We start from the raw sequence: 23265 nt of genomic DNA on the forward strand, positions 1-23265 counted from the left end.
AATATGAAAGAAAAGCACTTCAACCTTCGCCGGGCAAGGGTGAGAGGGGGGCTGGTGCCGCACCCTGACGGTTTCTTCACGATTGCTCGGAACGCGCCCGCCATAGAGAGCTGAAAGTTGGCAAACCTGGCCGTTGATTTAAACTGGATATAGTCTTGTGACATCACCCGCATTTTCGGGTCAGGTCAGGCCTCAGTGAACTATAATGCCATAAGTAAACCTCTGCACGATCCTAAAATGTCGCAGCTTCGCAACGCCCTCAGTACCAACTACCAAGGGATCTTTCACAGGGAATTTAAGCTTACGAGCCTCAGTAACCTTCCAAATGTTTCACAACTTATTTGTATATCTCGATTTTTTCTAAGGGTCGCATGAAGTCAGCTCTGTAACGTGACCTCACCCTTATGTATAAGCAAATGAGGGAAATATGGAAACAGTTATTTAAGCGCCGGAAATGATCGTACTCGTAGACTGTATCAACCACATGGAATCATGACTTCATACGCTCCCTGCAAGGTCTAATGTCTACCTTTTGCGTTGTTAGCGTTGCATGTCACTAAGGTCATCGGAGTTTTTCGCCAATAGCTTATGATCAAATTGAGCTACCGAGTCGGGAAAGCCACTGAAAAAGACCTGCCGAATCAAATGATATGCGACATGGCCTCGTTCGCTTCGTGGCCTGAGTGACTTTGCCATAATCCAAGGCCCTAAGTTGACCTCACCTAGACAAAAGGTATATTTTTTTCGAAGCGCCTGAGCATGAAGAACACTATGGTGCAAAATCACAGCTCTACAAACATTTCCTGAGAAGCCACTTACAAAAAAAACTTTCTTTAAGTAACTTAGCCTGATCTCAGATGTTGTAGGTTGGCCTGAGACTTACAATTCGAGTACCAGTCGTTGCGTCTCGCAGATTCCCATTCCTTCTTCCAATCACGCTCTAACTCAATTAGGGGCGAAACGGCGTGGGGTTCTACCCCCCCCCCCGCCAGCTGAGGCATGTATGTAAGACGTAAGTACATTGTAGGAACCCGATAGTAGGGGCTTTACTTGTAGCTTCCTTTGACCACTGTAGGTAGAACTTTGACTTAAATGGTATAAAATCACTTGACACAAAAATAAAACTCAGACATAAGCACACCTGAAATGGTGACTTGGCCGGAATGAATCGTCACTTTATGATGAGATTCGTAGTAGAAATAACAATCGGGTGAAATGCCAGCTTTTTGGTATACCAATGACCTACAAAATTGGTAGTCGGGATCACCTATAAGGCAAACATTTTAGGCTCATCCAATGCACAGTGGGGATTTTTCCGATCTCGCACATCTTTATTCGTAGAGGGCAGGGTTGTGCTCGACTCAAAAAAATTTGCCGACTCGACTCATCATTCAACTTCAGAAAGCCCTGACTCAACTCTGACTCAAACAAGGAGCTGATTTTTTTCCCTTGACTCGACTCATGACTCAAGCGGCTCAATGAAAATATGAGTCGACTCAAACTTGACTCAAATTTTTTGTTGAGTCAAGTAAGTAAGTCACTGGCTCACGATTGCGCACCAAACTAAGAGTTGAGGACCTCAAAGATGATGATGGGACGATGGCACGGCAAGACAGTGAGAAAGCGAGCCTGCTAAATCGTTGTTTCCAAAGTGTCTTTACTACTGAATCAGCTGTCCTGCCTTCGTTAACTCCTTCATATCTGGGCCCCCGTCTGGAGGACGTGGACATCAGCGTTGCATCGGTGAAAGGGAAGCTTCTCAAGCTCAACGCGGACAGTGCACCAGGGCCGGACGGACTTCACCCCAGAGTTCTTCGCGAGACGGCAGAAGCGATGGCGGAGACATGGACACGGCTGTTCCGTTCCTCTGTGGACTCTGGTATCCTCCCAAGAGACTGGTGCGTTGATGAAATCGTCCCAATCTTCAAAAAGGGCCTCAGGACGTCTCCTCTTAACTACAGACCGGTCACTCTCACAGCAGTCCCCTGTAAAGTGCTAGAATCGTTGATACGCGACCAGCTGATGGCACATCTCACCCGGACGGGACAGTTGAGTGGTGCACAGCACGGATTCAGACCGAGGAGATCCTGTTGCACTCAACTACTCGAGACTCTTGAAGAGTGGACCAGAGGCCTAGAAAAGGGTGACTCAATTGATGCTGTTTACCTTGATTTCAGCAAAGCGTTCAACTCTGTTCCACACCAGCGCCTGCTTCTGAAGCTGCGGGCCTGCGGTGTTGATGGCAAGCTCCTGAAGTGGGTGCAGGCGTTCCTCACGGGAAGACAACAGAGGGTCCGTGTGAACGGTGCAAGGTCGGAGTGGGCCGCGGTGACCAGCGGGGTACCACAGGGAACTGTCTTGGGTCCGCTGTTGTTTGTTGTCTATGTCAATGACCTGCCCGGCGAAGTCGCGTCCTCTATCAAGATGTTCGCAGACGACACGAAAATTTACAGGAGTGTCAGCCGGGCATCAGACGTTCTCAGCCTCCAAGCCGACCTAGATACGCTTGTTGAATGGTCGGAGCGTTGGCAGCTGCCCTTCAACAGAGCAAAGTGCAAGTCACTGCATCTGGGCCCCCGCAATGGCAACCACGTCTACTGCATGGGTGACACACAGCTGGACCAGACCTCGGTGGAGAAGGACCTCGGGATCTACGTCGACCATCAACTCAAGTTCCGCGACCAGGCAGCTGCAGCGATTACGAAGGCTTCGCGCATCCTGTCCGTGATCCGCCGAAGTTTTGCCCTTCTAGATGAGAACACTCTGCCTCTGCTGTTCCGAACGATGGTGCGGCCTCACCTTGAATATGCCAATTCCATCTGGGGACCCTTCAATCGGGAGGACCAGAGGCGCGTAGAAAAGGTTCAGAGGAGGGCCACGAAGCTGGTCGCCACCATCCGAAATCAGCCGTATGAGGAGAGGCTCCGGATCCTCGACATGCCGTCTCTCTACCACCGCCGTCGCCGTGGTGACATGATAACTGTCTACCAGGTGCTGAGACAGGGGATCGACCTCGAGGCGGAGAGGTTCTTCGCGGCGGCGGTGGCAGGCAACACCCGCGGACACCGATGGAAGCTGTCAAAACCGAGGGCCGTCTCCCGAGTGCGTCGAAATGTCTTCTCCGTCCGCGTCATCAACGATTGGAATGCACTACCGCCATCAGTCGTCGACGCTCCCAGCCTAAACGCATTCAAAGCCAGACTGGACAAACACTGGGCACATTCGAAATACACAACTCATCTTAACGACTGAGTCAGGGCATTGCAACTGCAAGGAGCTCGATAGGACCGGATCCTTGAGGCCAAGTGGCCTTTCAAAATTCCGCACTTAATAAGTATAAGTATAAGTAAGTATAAGTAAGTTGACTCAAAATTGACTCAGATAAAAAAGTTGTTGAGCGGGGCGGGGGTGAAAAAAAAATCCGGCAGCAGGGCCAGGGCAAAGTTGTTAAGCGGGGTGTGGGGATGAAAAGCTTGTTTCTAGAAAGTTGAGTCAGCTGACTCATTGTTTGACTCAACTCGATGTCAAAATTATTTTACTGACTCAACTCTGACTCAACTCAACGCCTTAATGTTTTTGTCCGACTCAACTCTGACTCAACTCAACAGCTCAACATTTTATCCGACTCGACTCAAATCTGACTCATTTGAGTCAGAGTTGAGTCAAATTTCTGACTCGACTCATGAGTCAAGCACAACCCTGGTAGAGGGCAAACCATAGGTAGTATTGTAGCCAGATTGTGCACAGATGTTGGCTGGTGTGTTCTGGTGAGAATGTTACCTGTAAATGTGCATAATCAACATAGTATAGGGGGTTCAATTGGACCCCCGACTCAGCCGTTTGGCCCTGATCAAGCTAGAGCTTCGCGGAAAAATCAAGCGTGCTGCCTATGACGAGATGAGGCCGAATATATCCAATTTCAAAGTCCAAAGTCATTAGTTGACTTCCCAAGTCAGTTTAATGACCCAACTAAAGTTGGGAAATCGAGACCTCTTGAAACATCGTAAAGTTAGGGTGTTGCGGGGTATTTTGGGGTGCTGATCACGAATTCCATGCTAGTTTTGATCACAGACGATGTCTTTATGCATTTAGGCCAGGTCGGGTCAGGTCAGGTCAGATCAACCAGTAGGTAGGCGTCCCGCCGGCCATCCATAGTAGGTGTCACCAAATACTGACAGCTTCGTAAAATGGTACGAAGGCACCAGAACTACTTCGTAAATATTCAAATCGTTGCTAAATTCGAAATCAGCACCAAAAAATACCCTAGAAACAAGTAAAAGTCGAAAAAGTGAACCAAGGTCATCAAAGGTCAATGACCTTGACTTGACCTTCACGTGACCTTGACACCCATCATAATGCATGGCACCAACATCATTTCACATATTTGAACGCTTAAAACCACAAAAAGACTGGAAACCGCGGATAATGTCATTATCCGCTAGTCGACGTTCTCGATGCCAGACCGTTTTATTCCGAGAGAGGCAAAAAGTGGCAAAAGTTTGAGTAAGTCCCCGGACTAGAAATATGCGACGAATCGAATGGTATGAAAAGCAAAGTGTCAACTTTTGTCGAAAGTTGTTGATTTTCTATGTTTTTCCAAATCATTCTGCTAACTAAACTACCGTTTACAGTATATTTTGAATTTGGCGTTGCGAGTCCAAAAATTTGAAAAATATGTTATTGTAATGCATCGCCATGCTCCAAAAGGATAAAGCTATTAGACGATATGCGATTTGTGATGCTGGAGATCGTTGGTTTCGAGTTATAAGCCACACAACCGAGTTCAAGTTTTCAGCATTCATTTGCACAAGGTGTGTAAAGTGAGTAATGCCTGACTTTGGGCTCATTTTTTGTGCTCAAACATATTATAATAGGCAAAATGAGACATTCAACATTAAAGTTCAGACAATTTTGCGCATAATGAGGTCTAAATATTGATTAAAATGAGAAGTCGGTTCTCAGACTTATGACAGGCTAGATCGGGATAATCCCTACGGTGCAATGGTTCAGTTTCATAAGACCGCACTTTTGCATTATATTGGCAAGCATTCGGTTAAAGTATATTATCCTCCAGATCCACCTCTGTCCGTAAGAATGTTCGCTTTGTCCAACCCTCTGAAGATTCGCTCAGTTGGTAGAGCACTGGACTGCCGGTGGTGAGAGCTCGGGTTCGAGTCACTTCGACGCTTGATATATGAAAATCCTGATGGGAATGGTAGGAGTTAGCGCGGTTGGTAGGAGCAGTCGCCAGTTGAAGTTAGTTGAGTATGTCGGACAGTGTCCAGCTTTGAGGGACATGTTAAACTTTGGCAGCTTAATTCTCAGGATTCGACCCGGCATTGACTGGTCTGACGCCATAGGTCTGACCTTAGTGGACAGGGATACGCAGCAGGTTCTGCCTAGTCCGTCCATTCGCCAATTCAAGCATTCGAGCTATTCTATATCTATTATATCCCAAATCGGTTCAGTTACTGGAATTATGCCGTTGTTTTGGTTGATATTTCGTCAAATTTTGGTTTCCCTTTAATCTGAAAATGACTTCATTCATAAAGTCAGTTTCTGAAGGACAAATCCCCCACGTCAAATTGGCTTCCCATGGTGTTGTCACCAAAGTAGCATTTCCCCCTCTTCAGCTGTAACATTTTTCATAGTTCAGTTAGTCGAGTTATGCTTGACGTTGCCGAAGTGATTTTTATAACCACAATATATGAATAAAATGAAATAAATTGTTTGATAAAGCAATGCACAAAACACCTCATAAGTCATCATTTTACGGTATATTGCATAAACAAATCACACGCCATCGTAACAATTCTCGTAATAAGGCAAAAACAAAACAGGTTCTTGAAAAGGCTACACTAAATGAGTCCGCTGTAACTCCTCACAAAGCAAAAGATAATACCAAACAACTAAGCAAATAATCAACGTAGGGGTGTTGTGTTATCAGGAAAATTTGCGCACTCGCGCCGTGGCCCTTCTAGCCACTCTCATGACGTGCGAACGGTGTTCCTGGAGTCTTCTTTGTCTACTTGCCGAGGGCGGTGGCGAGCTGGCAGGCGGGCCAGTTGATGTCGTTGTTGATGGCCTGCAGCTGCTGGCACAGCTGCGACAGCGACGCCTGCGTCAGCGCGCCCCTCTGTGCGGCCGTGATGCCGGCAGAGCCGGATGATGCCTGGCAGGCCGGCCACTGGACGCCGTTGTTGATGAGCTGCAGCACCTGGCACAGCTGGCTCAGCGTCAGGCCTCGGTTGGCCTGACCGTTGTCAGAGCCTGAACTCCATCCCTGATCGTTGTCGGAGCCGGAACCCCATCCCTGGCCGTTGTCGGAGCCGGAGCTCCATCCAAGTCCGTTATCGGACCAGGAGCCCCATCCCTGGCCGTTGTCGGAGCCGGAGTCCCAGCCCTGGCCGTTGTCGGAGCCGGAGCCCCATCCAAGTCCGTTGTCAGAGCCGGAGCCCCATCCAAGTCCGTTACCGGACCATGAGCCCCAGCCCTGGCCGTTGTCGGAGCCGGAGCCCCATCCCAGTCCGTTACCGGACCAGGAGCCCCATCCCTGGCCGTTGTCAGAGCCGGAGCCCCAGCTCAGGCCCTTGTCAAACCTCGGCTTGGCCGAGGCACAGGCCAGCAGAGCGGCGATCACCAGGATGGTATTCATGGCTGGACGGTGGTGGCTGATGAGTGGTGACCTCCCAAGTTCAGCACGGCCTTTATATACCCGACTGTGACCGGTAACAGGTGTTTCTGTGACGCCCTGTGACGACGGCGGGCGTCTCCACTGACGGGTCTGTCCGTCCGTCCATTGTTCAGAAATGAATCGGATGTCGTTCCCTGGCTCTGTGAGTGAGCGCAGGTGTGCTACTTCCATCCGAATAAACGTGAATTCCGAAGGCTCAAGGTTCCAATAGAAATAAGATATGAAGCTGTAGCGGGCTACATCTTTTCTATTAGTTTACTATTAGCTGTAAACTTTAAATCCTGGTTCGACCGAATACTGCCCGATCCGGACACGCTGGCCGCGTTCCGTAGAGGCCCTTTCCTTTGTTTTCCCGTATCCCACGTCCCTATCGACACCGGCCGCCCATAATTTAGAAAAGACAGCAGCACAGAGCGAGGTAACGCGGAAGAAAGAGACGCGGTGACCTAGCGGGTCACCGTTCGTTACGGACGTCGTCACTTGAGGGCAGCACCAACCGGAATGGAATATGATGAAGCCATGCAAGAATGCAGTTATGCATAAAAAAAATCGACTCAATACTGGACGTTGCACAAAGCTGCAATTCAGATCAACTTGATCACCAAGCAATCCGAAAGTCGCAATAGTTTTATCGCCTGACCCCACCAAATAACATTCCAGCAACGACCAGTGCAACAAGGACGTTTTTGGAATATAAACTGTCTAAATGATATCCAGAGGAAGTGATTGCGCTAGCAGCTCATGAGCTCGGAAAGCAAGTCCTTGTGGCGGAGGAGCATCTGAACAAGGGGTACAGCACCTAGAGTACGAGTGAGTGAGCAAGTGTAACGGAAACTAGAGACAACATTACAAAGGATAAATCGTTCCGGGCAGCCTACTATAAACAAGCGTTTCGATTTCAAGCCGCTTTATCAGAAACAAGCGCAGATCAACAATAACGGGCATCGTTCGCCGATGAAGACTGGAACCGAAAAATTGTGCCATCTTATGCCTATTTAAATGTTTTCACGTTCAGTGCAACCATATTTTGGAGAGGCCGTTGCAAATGCAAAACCGAGCACACCCTCAAACCACCGCAGTAAGAAGACAAAGAAGTGCACCTGAATCGGAGCCAGCACCCGGAAGCAGGTCAGGAGAGGGCGACGCCACCCTGACCCAACTATAAAAAGGGACCGCTTTACTTCGGGATCAGTTAGACCGGAGCAGTCAGACCGAGACAGTGAGACCGGGACGGGAGGACCGAGTCAGTGGGACCGCCGCAGTCGCGCCGGGATCATCGCGCCCGAGAAGCCATGCCGACGGGAGACGGGCCAGTTCAGCCGCATCGCTGCAATCGTCCTGCCCCAGTTCTCTGCTAGTGCCTCGAGTGATGGAGACGCAGGACAGCAGCCGTCGACGAGAAAGGACGCAAGTGCAACTGCCGAGGTTGACGTCACACTCCAGCTGCTAATGTGAGTGTTCAATCTGAATGTTCGAAAGTCTGCTCTCCCTGATCCTATCTCCCCCCCCCCCTGGTTTACGCCTTGCCCGATCTCTCCAATGGTCGTTGCCAAGCTAATAGCAAATTGCTTTGATTTATACGGTCGGTCCAGACAATTCTAGTTGTGGTCTCCACTCTCCGCGATCGCCAGAAATTATTGGTGCAAAGCTGTATTGCGGTTTTGTTCTTGGGGTCTTACTACCGGATAGGCTGCGTTATAGGTGATCGAGGTTTAGCTAAAAATTCACGAGTGCGTATATGTCATTGTTAGGATCTACAGCTTACCATTTGCGGACTAGGATTACAATGGGATTCGCAGTGTGTTTATGTTCAACAGTGACGTTCAGTTGGGTTTGTGAGAGGAGTTCAGGGCGTGGTTTCAGTCTCTTTTACAGTGATGTGAGCTGGTATTGCTGCGCCACATAGCGGGTTAATAATGAAGCTGTTAGTTTCTGTACGAACCTGTCAAAGACAAAGTTAACAAATTAACCGGTTAGGCGTAAGTCATTTATTATTGGTATTCTGTTGAATTAGCGTCTTGACTTGGAACATGAATTAGACTGTATTTAAATTCAACGTGTTTAATTTAGAATACACACTAAAGCTATGAAACGTTCTGTTGTGGGCATAGTGGGAAGGATCGAGCTCTTACAAATTTGGAAACGGGTGATTGGCCACAGGGTCAATACTCAATAAGATCATCCGTCGAGATGTCATCAACGCTTTTCCACTCTGGTGTTTCGTGGAGTTCGCACTACAGTATAGAGGTTTACATTAGATACACACACACACACCGAATAAGAAGAGCACATATAGAAGAAGCACACGGTGTCTGATCGACGACCTTGGTCCAGCTGTTAATTCCGACGGGTGAAGCGGCGCGACGGTGGGCCACCCAGGTTTATGAGCTGGACTGCAAATTCAGGTCAGAATTCAGCTGTTAAGGAATTCAATTACTCGAGGCATGCAATTGTGGAAACGAACGTGGTAAATTGTTCAAAGATGTTGGGTCATCATAATGTCACTAGGTCGTCGAAATGTCGTGGTATTATCGAGCATAGCCATCAAATGACGTTTATCATGGGCAGTCCGGGCGTACTGTTTGCATCACTAGTCGCGGGACAGAGCTGGCGGCGGACAGGACGGTCCGTCGGCTCTCGGTCGTAATTTATGGGAGATTTATTGGCGCAGAATATTTCAGACCAGGTAAACAATATCAGTGAAATTGTTGGGGCTTATATTTTTAGCGAACCTGAATACTCGTGGTTTTGTGGTTGCTGGTAGCAAGTATTTCACCCGACACAGATTGACGAAAATTTAATGACTCAAGATGATACATTTGATCTTTCTATCTGTCACATTCGAGTGGCTACAAGGTATATTGCAAGCTGACTATCTTAGATCAATAAGCCGGAGTCTAAATGAGGAGAGGGTTTGTTTGCCCGGCTCTTATGTCGGAATGTTGACTAACATGACTTAGACACAGAACTTCCTGAGAAATTCGTCCAGACCGGTAATGTAAGGTAAGGAGCACATCGTCTTTAGCAGAGCTATTCACGTTACCCACCGTGGTGATACCGCGGTTGTTGTTGGTTTCCCGCAGGATTATTTAGTGGGCAAAGGTAGGCAGGCTCAGAGGCATGAAACGGCGGATCCCAGCGGAAGTCAAGGATCCATCAGGAATGGTGGAGTGCTGGGTCACTGGTAAGTCATCCACAGGTGGTGCAGGAAGCCGTACGTCCCAGGAAGTCATCATACTTCTCTGCATCTTGATCATCGGCATGAGCCAGGAGTTTCTGGTCACATCCGGTGATGGACAGCCTCTGGGGGACCGGGATAGTCCCCCCTCGGAGTTCGTGAGTCCTGGTAACGTAAGACCCACGGAACCAGATGAGTTCCAGGCAGATAGTTCCAGGACGTGGATACGTGAACTATGGTCCCAGGACGTGAACGGTAAGTTCCAGGACGTGGACCGGAGGGAGCGCGAGGCCTAGCGCTCTCTCAAAAGGGAAACCAGCCGGGTGTAATTCGCGAATTCGCATCAGAAGTCTATTGGACGTGTTGTGGATCCGACTAAATTACAAAGGTGAATAATTATCTGCATGCAATACTGGACGGCCCTGTGGCTTGGCCACCGGTTAGCGGAAGCACACATGGATTCATAAGAGAGACATTCATCTCGCCGGGGAGGTTATTGTTGCCAGACACCTAACACTATCGGAGGGATTTCGAGGGGCACTAAATAAAATTTTGGTGAATAAATGAAGAGCGCTTGTATGTAAGAATGTGAGTGCGTATGATAAAAGAATGAATCTTAGATTAAGGCCGATAGGAGTTAAGTGCAGCTCGGTTAGGACAGTCACGCCAATGATCCTCGAGGGCACTTAAATTCAGCTACGCTAATACGATATAAGTGGGCAAATTTGGAAAGGGTAGAGTAGACCAGTGATGATGAATTGGTGACTGGACAAATGACCATCCAGCAAATAAAGTTAAATGCCAACGAATGGCTTGGCAGTGATCATTAAGACCCCAACTGCCTTATCCGGCCCTTCTCTCACTGTGTCGATTACCCACGGGTTGGAGCCTGTCCTTCCTGCCCGAGCAGTGAAGTTACTGAGTCGACGTCTATACAATGTGATGATGATCAAGCCTCAAAATGAAAGCATCTCCCATCAGATGCATTTGTATGCCGGGTGGGCTTCCAGAAATCAACTTTACTTACGCACACACTTCCAGTCTCCAACAGCACAATTCCAGCGCTTCACATTGGCAACGAACTAACCCACTGCTAACAGAACCACCAGGAAAGTCCTCCCCCCGGAAAACAACACCACCCCCACTCCACCGCACCCCTGTTCAGTCCCCCGCGCTACAAAGCTAAAGAAAAACGTGGGGCTGCTTTATACAATTATTAATACATAATTCTACGAAATAATGTTAAATGATGTGAACATCAAAATTACAATTGCATTTCAATGTGAAAATAACGCCTTCGGTGTTCAGAGACTGATGTGCCGACTGACGAGATCATTTGGATTCCCAGGGTCAAGGTCATTGCAATTTTAAGTCATTTAGAAACCACAATAGCAACTTTACAGGAAAATAAAAACGACAAAGCTTGAAATATTTGGGATGACAAACTCTTCAAGTAACTAAAAACATGTTATATATTAGGGAAGGTATATATCGCGGTCATCAAAGGTCAATGACCTGACCTGACCTTCAGGTGCCCTGACCCTAGTGCATGGGACCAGCATCATATCACATGTTTGAACGCTTCAAAACACGAAAAGACTGCAAACGCGCGGTTAATGCGAGCCGACATATGCCGAATCACGATTCCGGCCAAACATGGTCAATTGGTCACGAAAAGGAGGTCACAGGTCAGAAGTCATTTGGGTCAGGGTCATGAAATTTTCAGGGTAGGTGTAAAATTCGCGAGGGTACTGAAAGTTTCGTCGCTATCTGCCCCTTTTTGCGCAATTTATCCGCGAAGAACCGAGGGGTCCGTTCGACCCCCAAGAAGTCTTATCATCCTTCCGGCTCTGAAATAGTCTCGTTATAACGGAAAGAGCCTAAAGGCCTGGCTACACCACGGATCACATAATGTCACATAATGTCACATTATGTGACATTATGTCATCCGTGGCTACACTATCCGTTTTCTGCGTGCGTTTTTTGTGAGTTTGCGTGTTTTGCGTAATTTATCGTTCTAGAAAAACAATACTACGTTTATGTGATGTTTTATATCAAATTCTAGTTAATATAAGTTTTATTAATATTACTAAGTGCTCGAGCGAGGAACATATTGAATATAATTAGATAAATAAAAGAAGTTGACCTTTTCCTCGACATCAAAAATGTAAAAAGCCGAATAATATATTTTAAAAAAACGGTGAGCTTTCGGCCACTGGCCTTTATCAAACCAACGTGATAACTTGGTTTGATAACTGATGTTATCAAACCAAGTTATCAAAGTTACCAAGTTACCAAGTTATCAAGTTATCAAACCAACGTGATAACTTGGTTTGATCAAACCAACGTTATCACGTTGGTTTGATAAAGGCCAGTGGCCGAAAGCTCACCGTTTTTTTAAAATATATTATTCGGCTTTTTACATTTTTGATGTCGAGGAAAAGGTCAACTTCTTTTATTTATCTAATTATAAGTTTTATTAACTTTTATATATAACCATAGACCACTATATACCACACTATATACGATATATAGTGGTCTATGATATAACTCATATTAAGTTACATAAATCATAACCTTTTTTCAAGAACGATATTACACAAAACACGCAAACTCTCAAAAAACGCACGCAGAGAAACGCAAAAAACCTTAGCAAAAAAAGTTCTCCCGCAGGATGGCAATAGGATGTAGCGCCTGAAATTATACCGTGCCGCATGGCTTCTTCCGCCACTAGATGGCAGTAGTCCACGGCTCCACAGCGCCTGAATTTCTGTTGCGACGCATGGTTACAAATCCGCCGCTAGAGAGCAGTATGATGTGGTGCCTGAAGTTATACTGCGCCGCAAGGTTACAGTCTGTCACTAGATGACAGCATGACGTAGCGCCTCAAGTTATGCTGTGCCGCATGTCTATAGTTCTGCCGCTAGATGGCAGCATAATGTAACGCCTGAAGTTATACTGTGCCGCATGGTTATAGTTCTGCCACTAGGTGGCAGCAGCTTACAGCGCCCGAAGTTATACTGTGCCGGATGGTTACAATTTCGTCGCTAGATGGCAGTATGATGTAGCGCCTGAATTTATACTGTGCCGCAAAGTTTTCATTCTCTCACTAGGCAGTATTGACTTGAGCCCCTGACGGTGCACTGTGCCGCGTGCTGCAAATTACGTCGATAAAGGATAAACCCTACAATAATGGATGCACTTTACTGCACTTTACTGCACTGTAAAATGGTTGCTGCTAAGCTTCAACATGACCGTTCCGTGCTTCTATCCTCAGGATACTGAAATCATTCTCCTCCACGCCGCAACCCCCCTCCGGGCTGGACAGGCAACTTTATCTCATGCGGGCTGCTCCCTTGGAGCGGTACCGCTGCTCCTGAGGGAGGAGCACACACGGTTCGTCGGAAACTCATTTCATCCACAAAAGAAACGAAATATACCTTTCGAAAGCTGACGGTGAGCTGATTCCAAAAATGTATTTTTCATCGAAATCGTTCAATGGCCTTTTTCAAAAATTGCGTTTTTGTAAAAACGTAATAATTTTTTATTCAACGAGCTGTCCAGGACAGTCTTGAAATCATATGCATGTTTTTTCGTTTTCCAGTGAAAGCTGAATACCAAAGGAACAAGATCCAGCAATAAAACATTCTCAAATGTTAATATGCGCCTCTCACAGCCGGTAACAAGGCGCAATCACACAACTGAGCGTCACGATGGATCAAGCTCAGCTACACAGAAGCGTGAAATGGCCCTTATCGACTCGCAGACCCGGCGCTAGGCCCGTTTGACTGGCCACGGAAGAAACGTTCGAGTCTCGTCCTGCTTAACAAGTGTTATATTTGTTTGTTTGACGGCGATATTGTTTGACGATCCATATCGCTATCAAAGTTATTCAGGATACCTGTGAAGACAGTTCATTGTTCTGCTAGATTTACAACATGCTTTAATTTACATTTACTTATGCAGGTTTTGCTCCGTCCCGCTGCGCTCAATGCCCGCGCCGGGAAAGTTAGCGGGGTTTCACTGTCAGAGGCTGTACCAGTGACAGCTGTTCGGCCCTGCGACCGGTCAAAAGCTTGCCCCGCCCCGCCGAGCGCTAACCCCACTCCAGCCCAGCTGAGGCCGGTACAAGCTCTGACAGCTCAGCGCGGTCAGCTTTCCTGATGCCTAGCTGATTTGAGCAAAGTAGACATAAACAAATGCAAATTCATACATGATGTAAAAATGACAGAGCAATGCATCTTCCTCTCAGGTATCCTGAACAACTTGGGTACCGACTTGAATCGTAAACTAACAAATATGACGTCCGTTTCGCAAGGCGACAGCCGAACGTCTCTTCCGTGGCCGGTCAGACGGGCCTAGCGCCGGGTCTGCGCGTCGATAAGGGCCATTTCACGCTTTGGTGTGGCTTACTTTGATCCATCATGACACTGAGTTGTGTGATTGCGCCTTGTTGCCGGCTGTGAGAGACGCGTATTAATATTTGAGAATATTTTTTCGCTACATATTGTTCTTTTGGCATTCAGCTTTCACTGGAAAACGAAAAAAACATGCCCATGGTTTTAAGAATGTCCTGGACAGCTCGTTGAATAAAAAATTATCACGTTTTTACAAAAAACGCAATTTTTGAAAAAGGCCATCGAACGATTTCGGTAAAAAACACTTTTTTGGAATCAGCTCACCGTCGGCTTTCGAATGGTATATTTCGTTTCTTTTGTGGATGAAGTGACTTTCCGACGAACCGTGCACACCCCGTGGCCGGGTGCAGTGAGTGCCTTGGGGCTGGGTGGCCTGTCCTCTGGACGGGCTCAGCCCCGGCGACTCACTAGGGTGCCTGCCCAGACCAATGTCTCCCCCTAATTCCTATCATCCTTCCGGCTCTGAAATGGTCTCGTCAGACCGAAAGGGCCTAACCCAACAAAACAAACAAGCTTCAACAAACGAAGGCAGCCGCGAATATCACTATTGGTTATTTCCCGATAGGTCGCCGATCAGCGCAGTCCACAAGCCAATCTGCCCCTGCACAGACTAAGCATAGGTATGCATACTGCATAGGTACACCAATGATTCCTTCCGTCTTCTTGGGTTTCCCGCCGATATACGTGTATGCATTATGTACTGTCGCAGTCGGCGCCGTGTCAGCGGCGGCCCGTACTCGGTCGGCACCTCACTACCTCCGACTGGACGGCGGATGACTTTCAACTTCCTCACTGAGTGGCACGGCGGCCCCGTGTCTCAGCTTCTTTACCCGTGTCAGTGGAGCGCCCGTGACCCAGCTCCCTAAGTCGTGCCAGGCGTCGGCCCTTGTCCCAACTTCTTCACCCGTGTCGGACCGCAGCCTCGTATTTTAGCTTCTTTACTGGTGTCTGACAGCGACCCCGTGTCTTAGCTCCTCGCCCGTGTCAGCGGAGCCGTCGTGATCCACTCCCAGCTTCCCCACCTGTGTCAACGGTGGACCTCGCCAAGCCCAATCGGCACCTACCTGCGACGGGATAGCACCCAGTTCCCTCAGTGAGCCCGTACCCGCGCCTAGTAGGCACCTACCTCGGACTGGATGGCGCCCAGCTTCCGCAGCGCGTCACCAATGATCTCGTTGACGCCGGCCAGAGTGTCCTTCCGCTCCAGGCGGAAATAGGGCGCTATCGGCATCTCGGCGTCGTGCGGCAGCAACTTAAAGTCCACTTGCAGGTCGTCGAAAAAGTGAAACTCCATCAGCTCCAGGTTTGCCAGCTCCAGCTGCGACACACGATTCAGGACATGATTTTTGTTGTAGAATGTATTATATCAATTAAAAACACATACGTGAAAAAATTGTAACAAAATGTTTCAAACGAATCGATTAGATCGTTATATTTTAACCGATCAGTCATTGAATTGAAATTGTATTACGCCGTCCTACAGAATGCTTACCTTATCCTTTAAACCTTCAATGGAAAGCATCCGCTCTACTGCTACGATAATACATCGGTGAAAACGCTTTGCTGGAAGGATTTATCACAGAATCCCAGTGCCAGTGTCCCACCTTGAGCTCGACCAGCCGTCCCATGACGGCGTCCAGACTGCGCCGGAGCACCAGCCGCTTCTGTGGGTGCACCGTCTGGTCGTAGCAGCGCGCCAGGCCGCCCAGCAGCCGCAGGTGACGCAGGTACAGGCCCAGCAGCCCCTCCAGCGCCAGAGCCTTGTTCTGTAGGGGCGGTGAGGGGGGAGGGAGTGGATGATGGGACTTATCCGGCCGCATCGGTGGTCAAGGATTTCAGGAGCGTGAGGATAATGTGATTGATACAGCTGATTGTTAAAAAAAAAATACAGGATGTTCCCAAGCCTGTCATCTGCGCGTAGTGTCCAATATCATAGTCGAATCTCGATAGATTATTTTAAGGGTGCTAGCTTTGTAGCACAAGTTAGGTCCCTCAACGCTCACGACGGCGGTCGGCTCCAGTGAAAGACAAGGTATCTAGCCCCTCCCCCACCAACCTTTCCAAGATCGCCCGAGTCCCCACAGTTTATCTCACAGGCCTTCCCAGTCCTCTGATCCCTGGCCAGCCCCAGTGGCCAGTCACAGTCGTCCCGCCCTCCGTGCTTCCCAGTGCAGTGGCCAGTTATGCTCACGTGTTCGGGCTTGGCGCCGGCGGCGGCCACCTCCTTGGAGACTATATCGTCCAGGTGGTCCTGGACCTCGCTCCACAGCTCCATACACAGCCTGGCGGGCGGCGCGGGGTGAGGTCAGGTCAGGGGAAGAGAAGTGGCTCGGTCCACAGCTCCATACATACACAGCCTGACGGGCGGCGCGGGGTGAGGTCAGGTCAGGGGAAGAGAAGTGGCTCGGTCCACAGCTCCATGCTTACACAGCCTGACGGGCGGCGCGGAGCGGGGTGAGGTCAGGTCAGGAGAACTGCAGTGGCTCGCTCCACAGCTCCATACACAGCCTGACGGGCGGCGCGGAGCGGGGTTAGGTGAGGGGCACAGCAGTGGGTACGGCAACATTCCCAGCTGGGAACCAGCTCAAGTGCGGGTGCTGGATATCGTTACCGTTGGTCGGGGACAGGCATGGGCACGAGAATACCGGGCGTGGAATTTAGACACGAAGGTATGCAAGCATATACACTCGGCACACATCCCAACATGTTGACTTTCAGAAAACGCTCCACGATTTCGACTCGACTACGGTGACGGGAAAATTGACGACAATGGACACCGCTAATGCATCGTCTTCGCCAGTGTATGTGTGTAAGTACGTCAACGAACCAGTGTTCGGACGAGCGTGCGCAATTTATCAAATGGTGTGCGGAATGCGGATAAGCGGATTGTGCACTTACTTGTTCGACATGGCGATTGATCAATTGAGCAGCAGATGACGCGATGCAGCCCACAGACACTATATCCCGGCCGAATCCATTATTCCAGACTGACGTACTTTGATCCTCTTGATGGATTGGTTGCAATATGAAAAGAAGAGATGCTTAATTAAACAGGGTGCAGAGAAAGGCTATTCGTAAAAATTCGTAGAAGTGTTCGAAATACAACAGAAAGAAAAACGGTTGGCTCCAAACCGGAGCCACGGACCCAAACTGATGTGGAAACAATTTTTGAGACCACTTCGCACTCGCTGGCGTTGGCCATTCTTGAACCTTCGACGGCACAGAACGAGCAATTGGAGCCGTATTAGGTACTTTGTTACGACCCTTTTCGGGCCTGGCACCTAAACGGGCTAAGGCTTCGATATTGATATAGAAATTTCAGGTTACGTGTACACAGAATGAACGCATGGATGGATGCCGCGTGATTCGCATGGAAAGCCTCAGCCAAAACGCGTTTAAGATGTCGATGCTGAAATGCTCTTCCGATCCCCCCCCCCCCCCATTGCTAGCGGTATGTTACTGCACGGCCAGCCCTGCCGGCTCTGACCGACACAACTGTCAGAGTAAAGCCACTACCCGGCCAAGCTCGGTAGGGCCGTCTTGGCAGTCGGTAGTTACAACGTGCCAGATATGAGATACATGTCACTGGACGCCGACGGAAGTGGGGTGATCGGCGCCCAACAGTATCAGGCCGATTAATAATTGAAAAATACAATTCCAATAATTAGTGTTTGTCTATTTCAAATAATCCACAGTTAACGCCCTCATTAGGCATTGGTAATGGGTACCTACTATCTCCATTAGACCGCAATGGAAGGTATTGACAATCATTAGCGGTTCTACGAGTACATTTACCAACCGAGCCACGGAGGCTGCTGTCGTTGCTATCCAGGGGGGGTCCGTCCCTTTACCGGGCCATAGGAGGAAAATTGCTACCAAATGCTGCCAATGTGACGTCACTGGGATGGTCGAAAGCTGATTGGTCGCTGAGATTCAGGCGATGCTGTCAATTCTGGCGCACCGGCGCAGTGTTTTCCAGCCGTTGCGTGTATTGTTATACGGAGTTTGAATATTGTTTATTTGATAATAATATCACTTTTTATGTGTTTGAAGATCGGAAAAGCATATACATAAGTGGCATTCACACACTTGTCGTCTCAGAGATCACGAAGAATGACCAGCTTCAGCAGTTCAGCTCAGGTATTCAATTAATTCAACTGTATAAGCATGAGTATCATAGGCAGATCAGCCACGTTTCAGTTCAACCCGGTTTAACCTTTTTTGTCATTTTTGGCTTTCAAAGGGAGCATGATAATCTCATATTAAGTTGTAAAATACCTTAGCATTGTTTAAAACATAATGAGAAGGAGAATGGAGATGGAATAGTTGTAAATTGTTTCGGATCGGAAGTGGTTAGCTTCTATAAATCTTAATGCTTTGTGAAAATAACAACTTATTTGTCAAATTAAATAGTATCAAATAACAAATCAATCTATGCTTACCTCCCAGACTGGAAAAAATTCACTCACTGTCAGATGCGTCAGGGCCCAGGGGCTTTCGGGTCTCAAAATTCAGCGCAAGTGATTTCTCACCAAAATTTTGGCACATCTTTTGTGCAAAGTTGAAGCTCATTGTTACTTCTTTTCAATATTAGTTGTTGCCAGATTTTATAATCTGTATCTAAACTTTCAAAATTGAATTTAAAAGGATTTCTGACATGCTTATTACTGAAAATCCCATTCTTGTTTATGTAAATGTTATGTCATTGACATTTGTTAACTAAACAAGCTCATCCTTGTCTAATGTCTATATATTGGTTTCTATTTATACCACCTGTGCTACTACTAATTTCTATTTGTTGAGACTATTTACCTAATGCATTTGCTTCATATGATTTTATACGCAGACGCACCTGTGCATGGAACAGTAATGCCAGACCCAAATTCAAAATAATAATGAAAAATTGTGTTATTTGCTTGTTTCAACTGGATTCTGAGTCAGGCCTGCAATCAATACATAATATAAAATGGTACATGTTTTGAGGCTTCATATCAGCACATAGAAAAGGCAATCGAAGAAAAGGCACCTTTGGGCATTGATGTGATTATTTTGCTTGCCATCGCTTAGTGAATTTTTTCATGTTGCATTGTGTTAATAAACTTGGTAATGTGTTTTGCAGGTCCGGGGCTGGTCCTCTGGCGTGCAGGACGGCGAGGAGTGGCTACCTGCACATAACAACACAATGACTGGCACCGAGCTGAGGGCATAAAATCACATCATATCGACTTCAGCATCTGTCTCCCAGCTTTGGAGACGTCGCCCGACTCCCTGAGTGGCGAGCGCCAGTTTCCGAAAGGAATTTGAGGAAGGCGACCCGAAAGCACCCGCTGGGCTGCCGACACTCCTGCGCTGCCAGCAGGGCGTGCTGCGCAGTAAAGCCTCGCTGCGTGGTCTGTACGACATCCGACACCGGCACCCAGACGTGCAGTTTCTGATGACATCCCACCTCAGCCAGGGCTGCCCCGAGAATCTGCTAGTGCTGACTGCCTGCTGCTGAGGCCGACCTGCCGACGACCTGCCGGACCTGTCGCCGCCCTGGTGAGCCTGAGCCGCCCTGGGACTTGCCGCCTTGTCTACGCTGCCGCCCTGGTGAAACTGCCGTCGCCCTGCCGAACCTGTCGCCGCCCTGGTGAGCCTGCGGCCGCCCTGGACCTGCAGCCACCCCGGCGGACCTGCCGCCGCGTCTACGCTTCCGCCCTGGTGAAACTGCCGTCGCCCTGCCGGATCTGTCGCCGCCCTGGTAAACCTGCTGCCGACCTGTCGCACCTGCCACCGCCCTGGTGAATCTGCTGCCGACCTGCCTGACCTGTCGCTGCCGTGGTGAACCTGTTACCGACTTGCCGGACCTTTCTCGCCGCCTTGACGAGCTTGGGGAGCTTGTGCTGAGGTGCCACCGCTCTGTTTCACGTGTTATGTTGCCCGGTTCCTGGCTGTCGCGGAGTCAATCGGCACATTGTGTTTGGAGAGGCGACATCTTGTACAACTTTCCGACAGTTCGGAGCATTTTATTGTACCTACTCAAGTCGCAAGAGGCTTGTGCCTTATTTGTCCTCTACCAATCTGTCCAATATGGTTTTTTATAACTACGATTTATGGTATGACATAAACCGGTATATTGTGTACGCATTTGGTTCGTTCCAGTCAGAAGTTTGGAATGTGTACATATACTTGTGTTACGGTACAATTTCGGTTTGTGCAGTTCACACCTCTCTTAATTATGGGGCGAAATAGACGCAAAACCAGGGCTGCGGAGTCGGAGTCAGGGTCGACAGTTCTGACCGGACTCGGAGTCGATTTTGGAAACCGAGTCGGAGTCGGGGTCACCGAAAATCCATCGGCTCCGCCAGGGCTGCGGAGTCGATAGATTTTCGGCGACTCCGACTCCGACTCCGGCGACTCCGAAAACCAGCTCCGGCTCCGACTCCGGGCAGAATTGTCGACTCCGACTGACTCCAACTCCCGACTCCGACTCCGCAGACCTAGCAGGGCTGCGGAGTCGACATATTTTCGGTGACTCCGACTCCGACTCCGGCTCGGGTTTCTAAAGTCGACTCCGACTCCGGTCACAACTGTCGACTCCGACCGACTCCGACTCCGACTCCGCAGCCCTGGCCGCTCCGCAGATCTGGCAGGGCTGCGGAGTCGGAGTTAGAGTCGGTCGGAGTTGATTACCCAGCCCGGAGTCGGAGTCGGAGTTGGTTTTTGGAAGTCGCGGTTGGAGTCAGAGTCACCAGAAATCCATTGACTCCGAAGCCTGGCGCAAAACTATGGCGATTTTCATCTACGAGAGAGCCGCCGATGTGCTGGCCGGATCACCGGCGGGGCGCACGTTGGCTCGGTCCGATCCCAATAATGTCGCCAAATCTTTGGTTCGAGTAACAGCTGGTCCTGATTTGCTTCACTGAGGAAACATCACACCGTTCTGCCTTGCATCGGACATCAAAACTGCACTAAAATCCGCTGAAAACGTATTTAAACGTCCGTCCTCCATAATGGCTACGGACGGCGGCCGGCGAGTTACCATCCCAGTGACGTCATTCGGGCCCGGTAGGGGGACGGTAAAAAAAAGCCTGATGACCATACCTGGTTATATGGCCTTGTTGCTATCCCTCCAACTCAACGCGGCAGTAGCCGGGCATAGCCGTACGGCTCCTTGTGAGGACCCAGCTGCGCCCGCGACCGCTAACACGCCGTCGCGGCGACGTCCCACAACAACAGCTGATGCCGGTTCTAATCTAGCGCCGCGAAGTGCGCCGCGATGAAGGTGGATAGGTGCTCCAAGCTGCCGCATTGCTGGCACTGCCTGCTAGAGTCACGCTCGATCAGCAGGTTAACCAGTGGCCGACACAGACTCACAGCGGATAGGCACCGGACTGCCGGGAGCCCGGCCATCGCTGCCGGAGGGAGCGGAGGTCCATGAGGTATCGACCTTGGGCCACCTTACAGCAACAGTCGACGGTACATACCTACCCGCGCACCTCTGGCTGCCACTCGGTGGAACCAGGGCACTAAAGGTGGAACCTATTTACTCGTACCCGTGCGGGCGTCCAGCGCGACCCTCTGCGGAAGTTCGAGTTGGGCAAAAGCAAGTGGGCCGCGTCCAGCCTCTTGCACGGGAGGCTGAGGCCGGAGGATGAGTGTTTCAGGCTCTGCTCCTGTAATGGTCTGAGTCGAGCAGAGACACAAGCAGCCCTTAGGCGAGAAACAGAACAGCAACAATTAGGCAATCTTTATCGATGATAGCGATGATAGTATAATCCCGCAGTTAGGTACTTACATTTTGATTTTATGGAACAGGTGGAGTTGATGTCGGTGCGTTTACACGCCGTCGTTACACTCCACAATAATCCGAGCAACAAACCTTGCACCCACAGTCCACACTGGTACACATCTCGCTTAATAATTTACAGTTCTCGGTGATAAATCGCAATTAATTCACAAAATAGTATTTACCGTATGCCTTTAGTTATCTCTGTTTTTGTAACTCGTAATGTTTTGTCTCATCTGCGTCACTTACAGCCCATGAAAATGAATTGTTGCTATGGATACCACTTTTGATGACGTAAAGTTTAAATAAAGAGCTATTTAATTCAGTTTTGTGCCGAGTTTGTCTTTTTTATGACTATTTCTATGTGAAAATTTAATATTCGTAATTATTTTGTTTAAATTTTAGGTATCAAACTTCAAAACTTTTATTCTATGTAAAATATTATTTTTGAACATCAGTTTTTTCTGATCCTTGACGATGGGAGTGGCGGCGTCGCATATTTACGTATGCGCGTCGCATATTTACGTCTGGACAACGAGTTGCGTTGGAGAGGCCGGAAATAGTGGCGATTTCAGGACCGGAAGAATGGACCGTCATTGGAATGATTCTTTTTTAAACCGTGCACTGTTTTCGGCCGGAATTTAATAGTTACTACAAAATATTTTGTAATTACGTGTCCACCAAGAATGAATGCCATCAGGGCTAAATTTTTAATACTATTGCATTTTGTCAAGAAGCATATAGTGCTGTTATATTGCAGTTTTAGCGCGTTTGTTACAAAATATGAAGCGAATAAGCGTCAGTGTAATTCATCAACAGTGCCAGAAGTTATTAGTTAACTTGAGGGAAAGCTATGCTAATTGCTCTTGTCCATCCACTAAAATTTATTAAATATTTTGCCTAGTGTATTCCAAAAGGAGAGGGAACTATTTCATTTGTGCCTTCTTGTCAGAATTGAAGGTGGATCATTAAATTTTCAACGCAGTTTACAAACAAGCATTTGGTCTTTCTCGTTTATAAGCAGTGGCTAAGAAAAGGTTGATCAATCCTGAAGTTCAGTCATCGTACCTCAACTTGGCAGCAAGATCCCCCAAGGACAGAGGATATATTGTATACATGTCCTGTAAATCAAAACAAACAAGCATTTGGTCTTTCTCGTATATAAGCAGTGGCTAAGAAAAGGTTGATCAATCCTGAAGTTCAGTCA

The 23265-nt window shown here is 48.4% G+C and overlaps 2 protein-coding genes and 1 long non-coding RNA gene across 6 annotated transcripts in view; 1 reads left to right on the top strand and 2 right to left on the bottom strand.

The window, feature by feature from the left end:
- The window catches only part of LOC122379076 (dynein regulatory complex protein 11-like), a 40467-nt gene extending 18143 nt beyond the window's left edge, over window positions 1-22324 (bottom strand). Inside the window, exons 1-5 of one of the 2 annotated variants that reach the window (XM_043361000.1) lie at window positions 22068-22324; window positions 17189-17295; window positions 16482-16572; window positions 15895-16056; window positions 15417-15608 (exon numbers count right to left, since the gene is read on the bottom strand). In XM_043361000.1, the coding sequence (XP_043216935.1) occupies window positions 15417-15608; window positions 15895-16056; window positions 16482-16572; window positions 17189-17199 (456 nt within the window). In that variant the 5' untranslated portion in view covers window positions 17200-17295; window positions 22068-22324. The remainder of the gene's footprint in view (window positions 1-15416; window positions 15609-15894; window positions 16057-16481; window positions 16573-17188; window positions 17296-22067) is intronic. The other variant, XM_043361001.1, reaches the window with a different exon arrangement.
- Window positions 5759-6662, bottom strand: LOC122379078 (predicted GPI-anchored protein 23). 3 transcript variants are annotated; one of them, XM_043361003.1, is made up of 2 exons: window positions 6511-6662; window positions 5759-6270 (listed from the first exon to the last, which is right to left on the bottom strand). In XM_043361003.1, exons 1-2 carry the CDS (start codon window positions 6653-6655, stop codon window positions 6026-6028), a joined length of 390 nt encoding a protein of 129 aa, XP_043216938.1. In that variant the 5' UTR covers window positions 6656-6662; the 3' UTR covers window positions 5759-6025. The 3 variants fall into 3 exon arrangements, with proteins under 3 accessions (XP_043216938.1, XP_043216940.1, XP_043216939.1); XM_043361005.1 differs by having other exon boundaries at window positions 5759-6265; window positions 6506-6662; XM_043361004.1 differs by having other exon boundaries at window positions 5759-6257; window positions 6498-6662.
- On the top strand, window positions 18125-20416 carry LOC122379080. The gene is made up of 2 exons (XR_006256122.1): window positions 18125-18430; window positions 19410-20416. It is a non-coding gene; the product is annotated as an uncharacterized LOC122379080 (long non-coding RNA).
- Window positions 22325-23265: the final 941 nt, after the last annotated feature.

Source organism: Amphibalanus amphitrite, unplaced genomic scaffold (assembly GCF_019059575.1).
Source record: "Amphibalanus amphitrite isolate SeventyFive unplaced genomic scaffold, NRLGWU_Aamphi_draft 000070F_arrow, whole genome shotgun sequence".
NCBI lineage: Eukaryota > Metazoa > Arthropoda > Thecostraca > Balanomorpha > Balanidae > Amphibalanus > Amphibalanus amphitrite.

Excerpts from the sequence above, each read along its gene's own strand:
- LOC122379078 (XM_043361003.1), bottom strand. The coding sequence starts at position 6,655 with ATGAATACCATCCTGGTGATCGCCGCTCTGCTGGCCTGTGCCTCGGCC. Across the intron at positions 6,271-6,510 it reads CGGACTGGGATGGGGCTCCG|GCTCTGACAACGGTCAGGCC; the intron begins GCTCCGACAACG and ends GATGGAGTTCAG.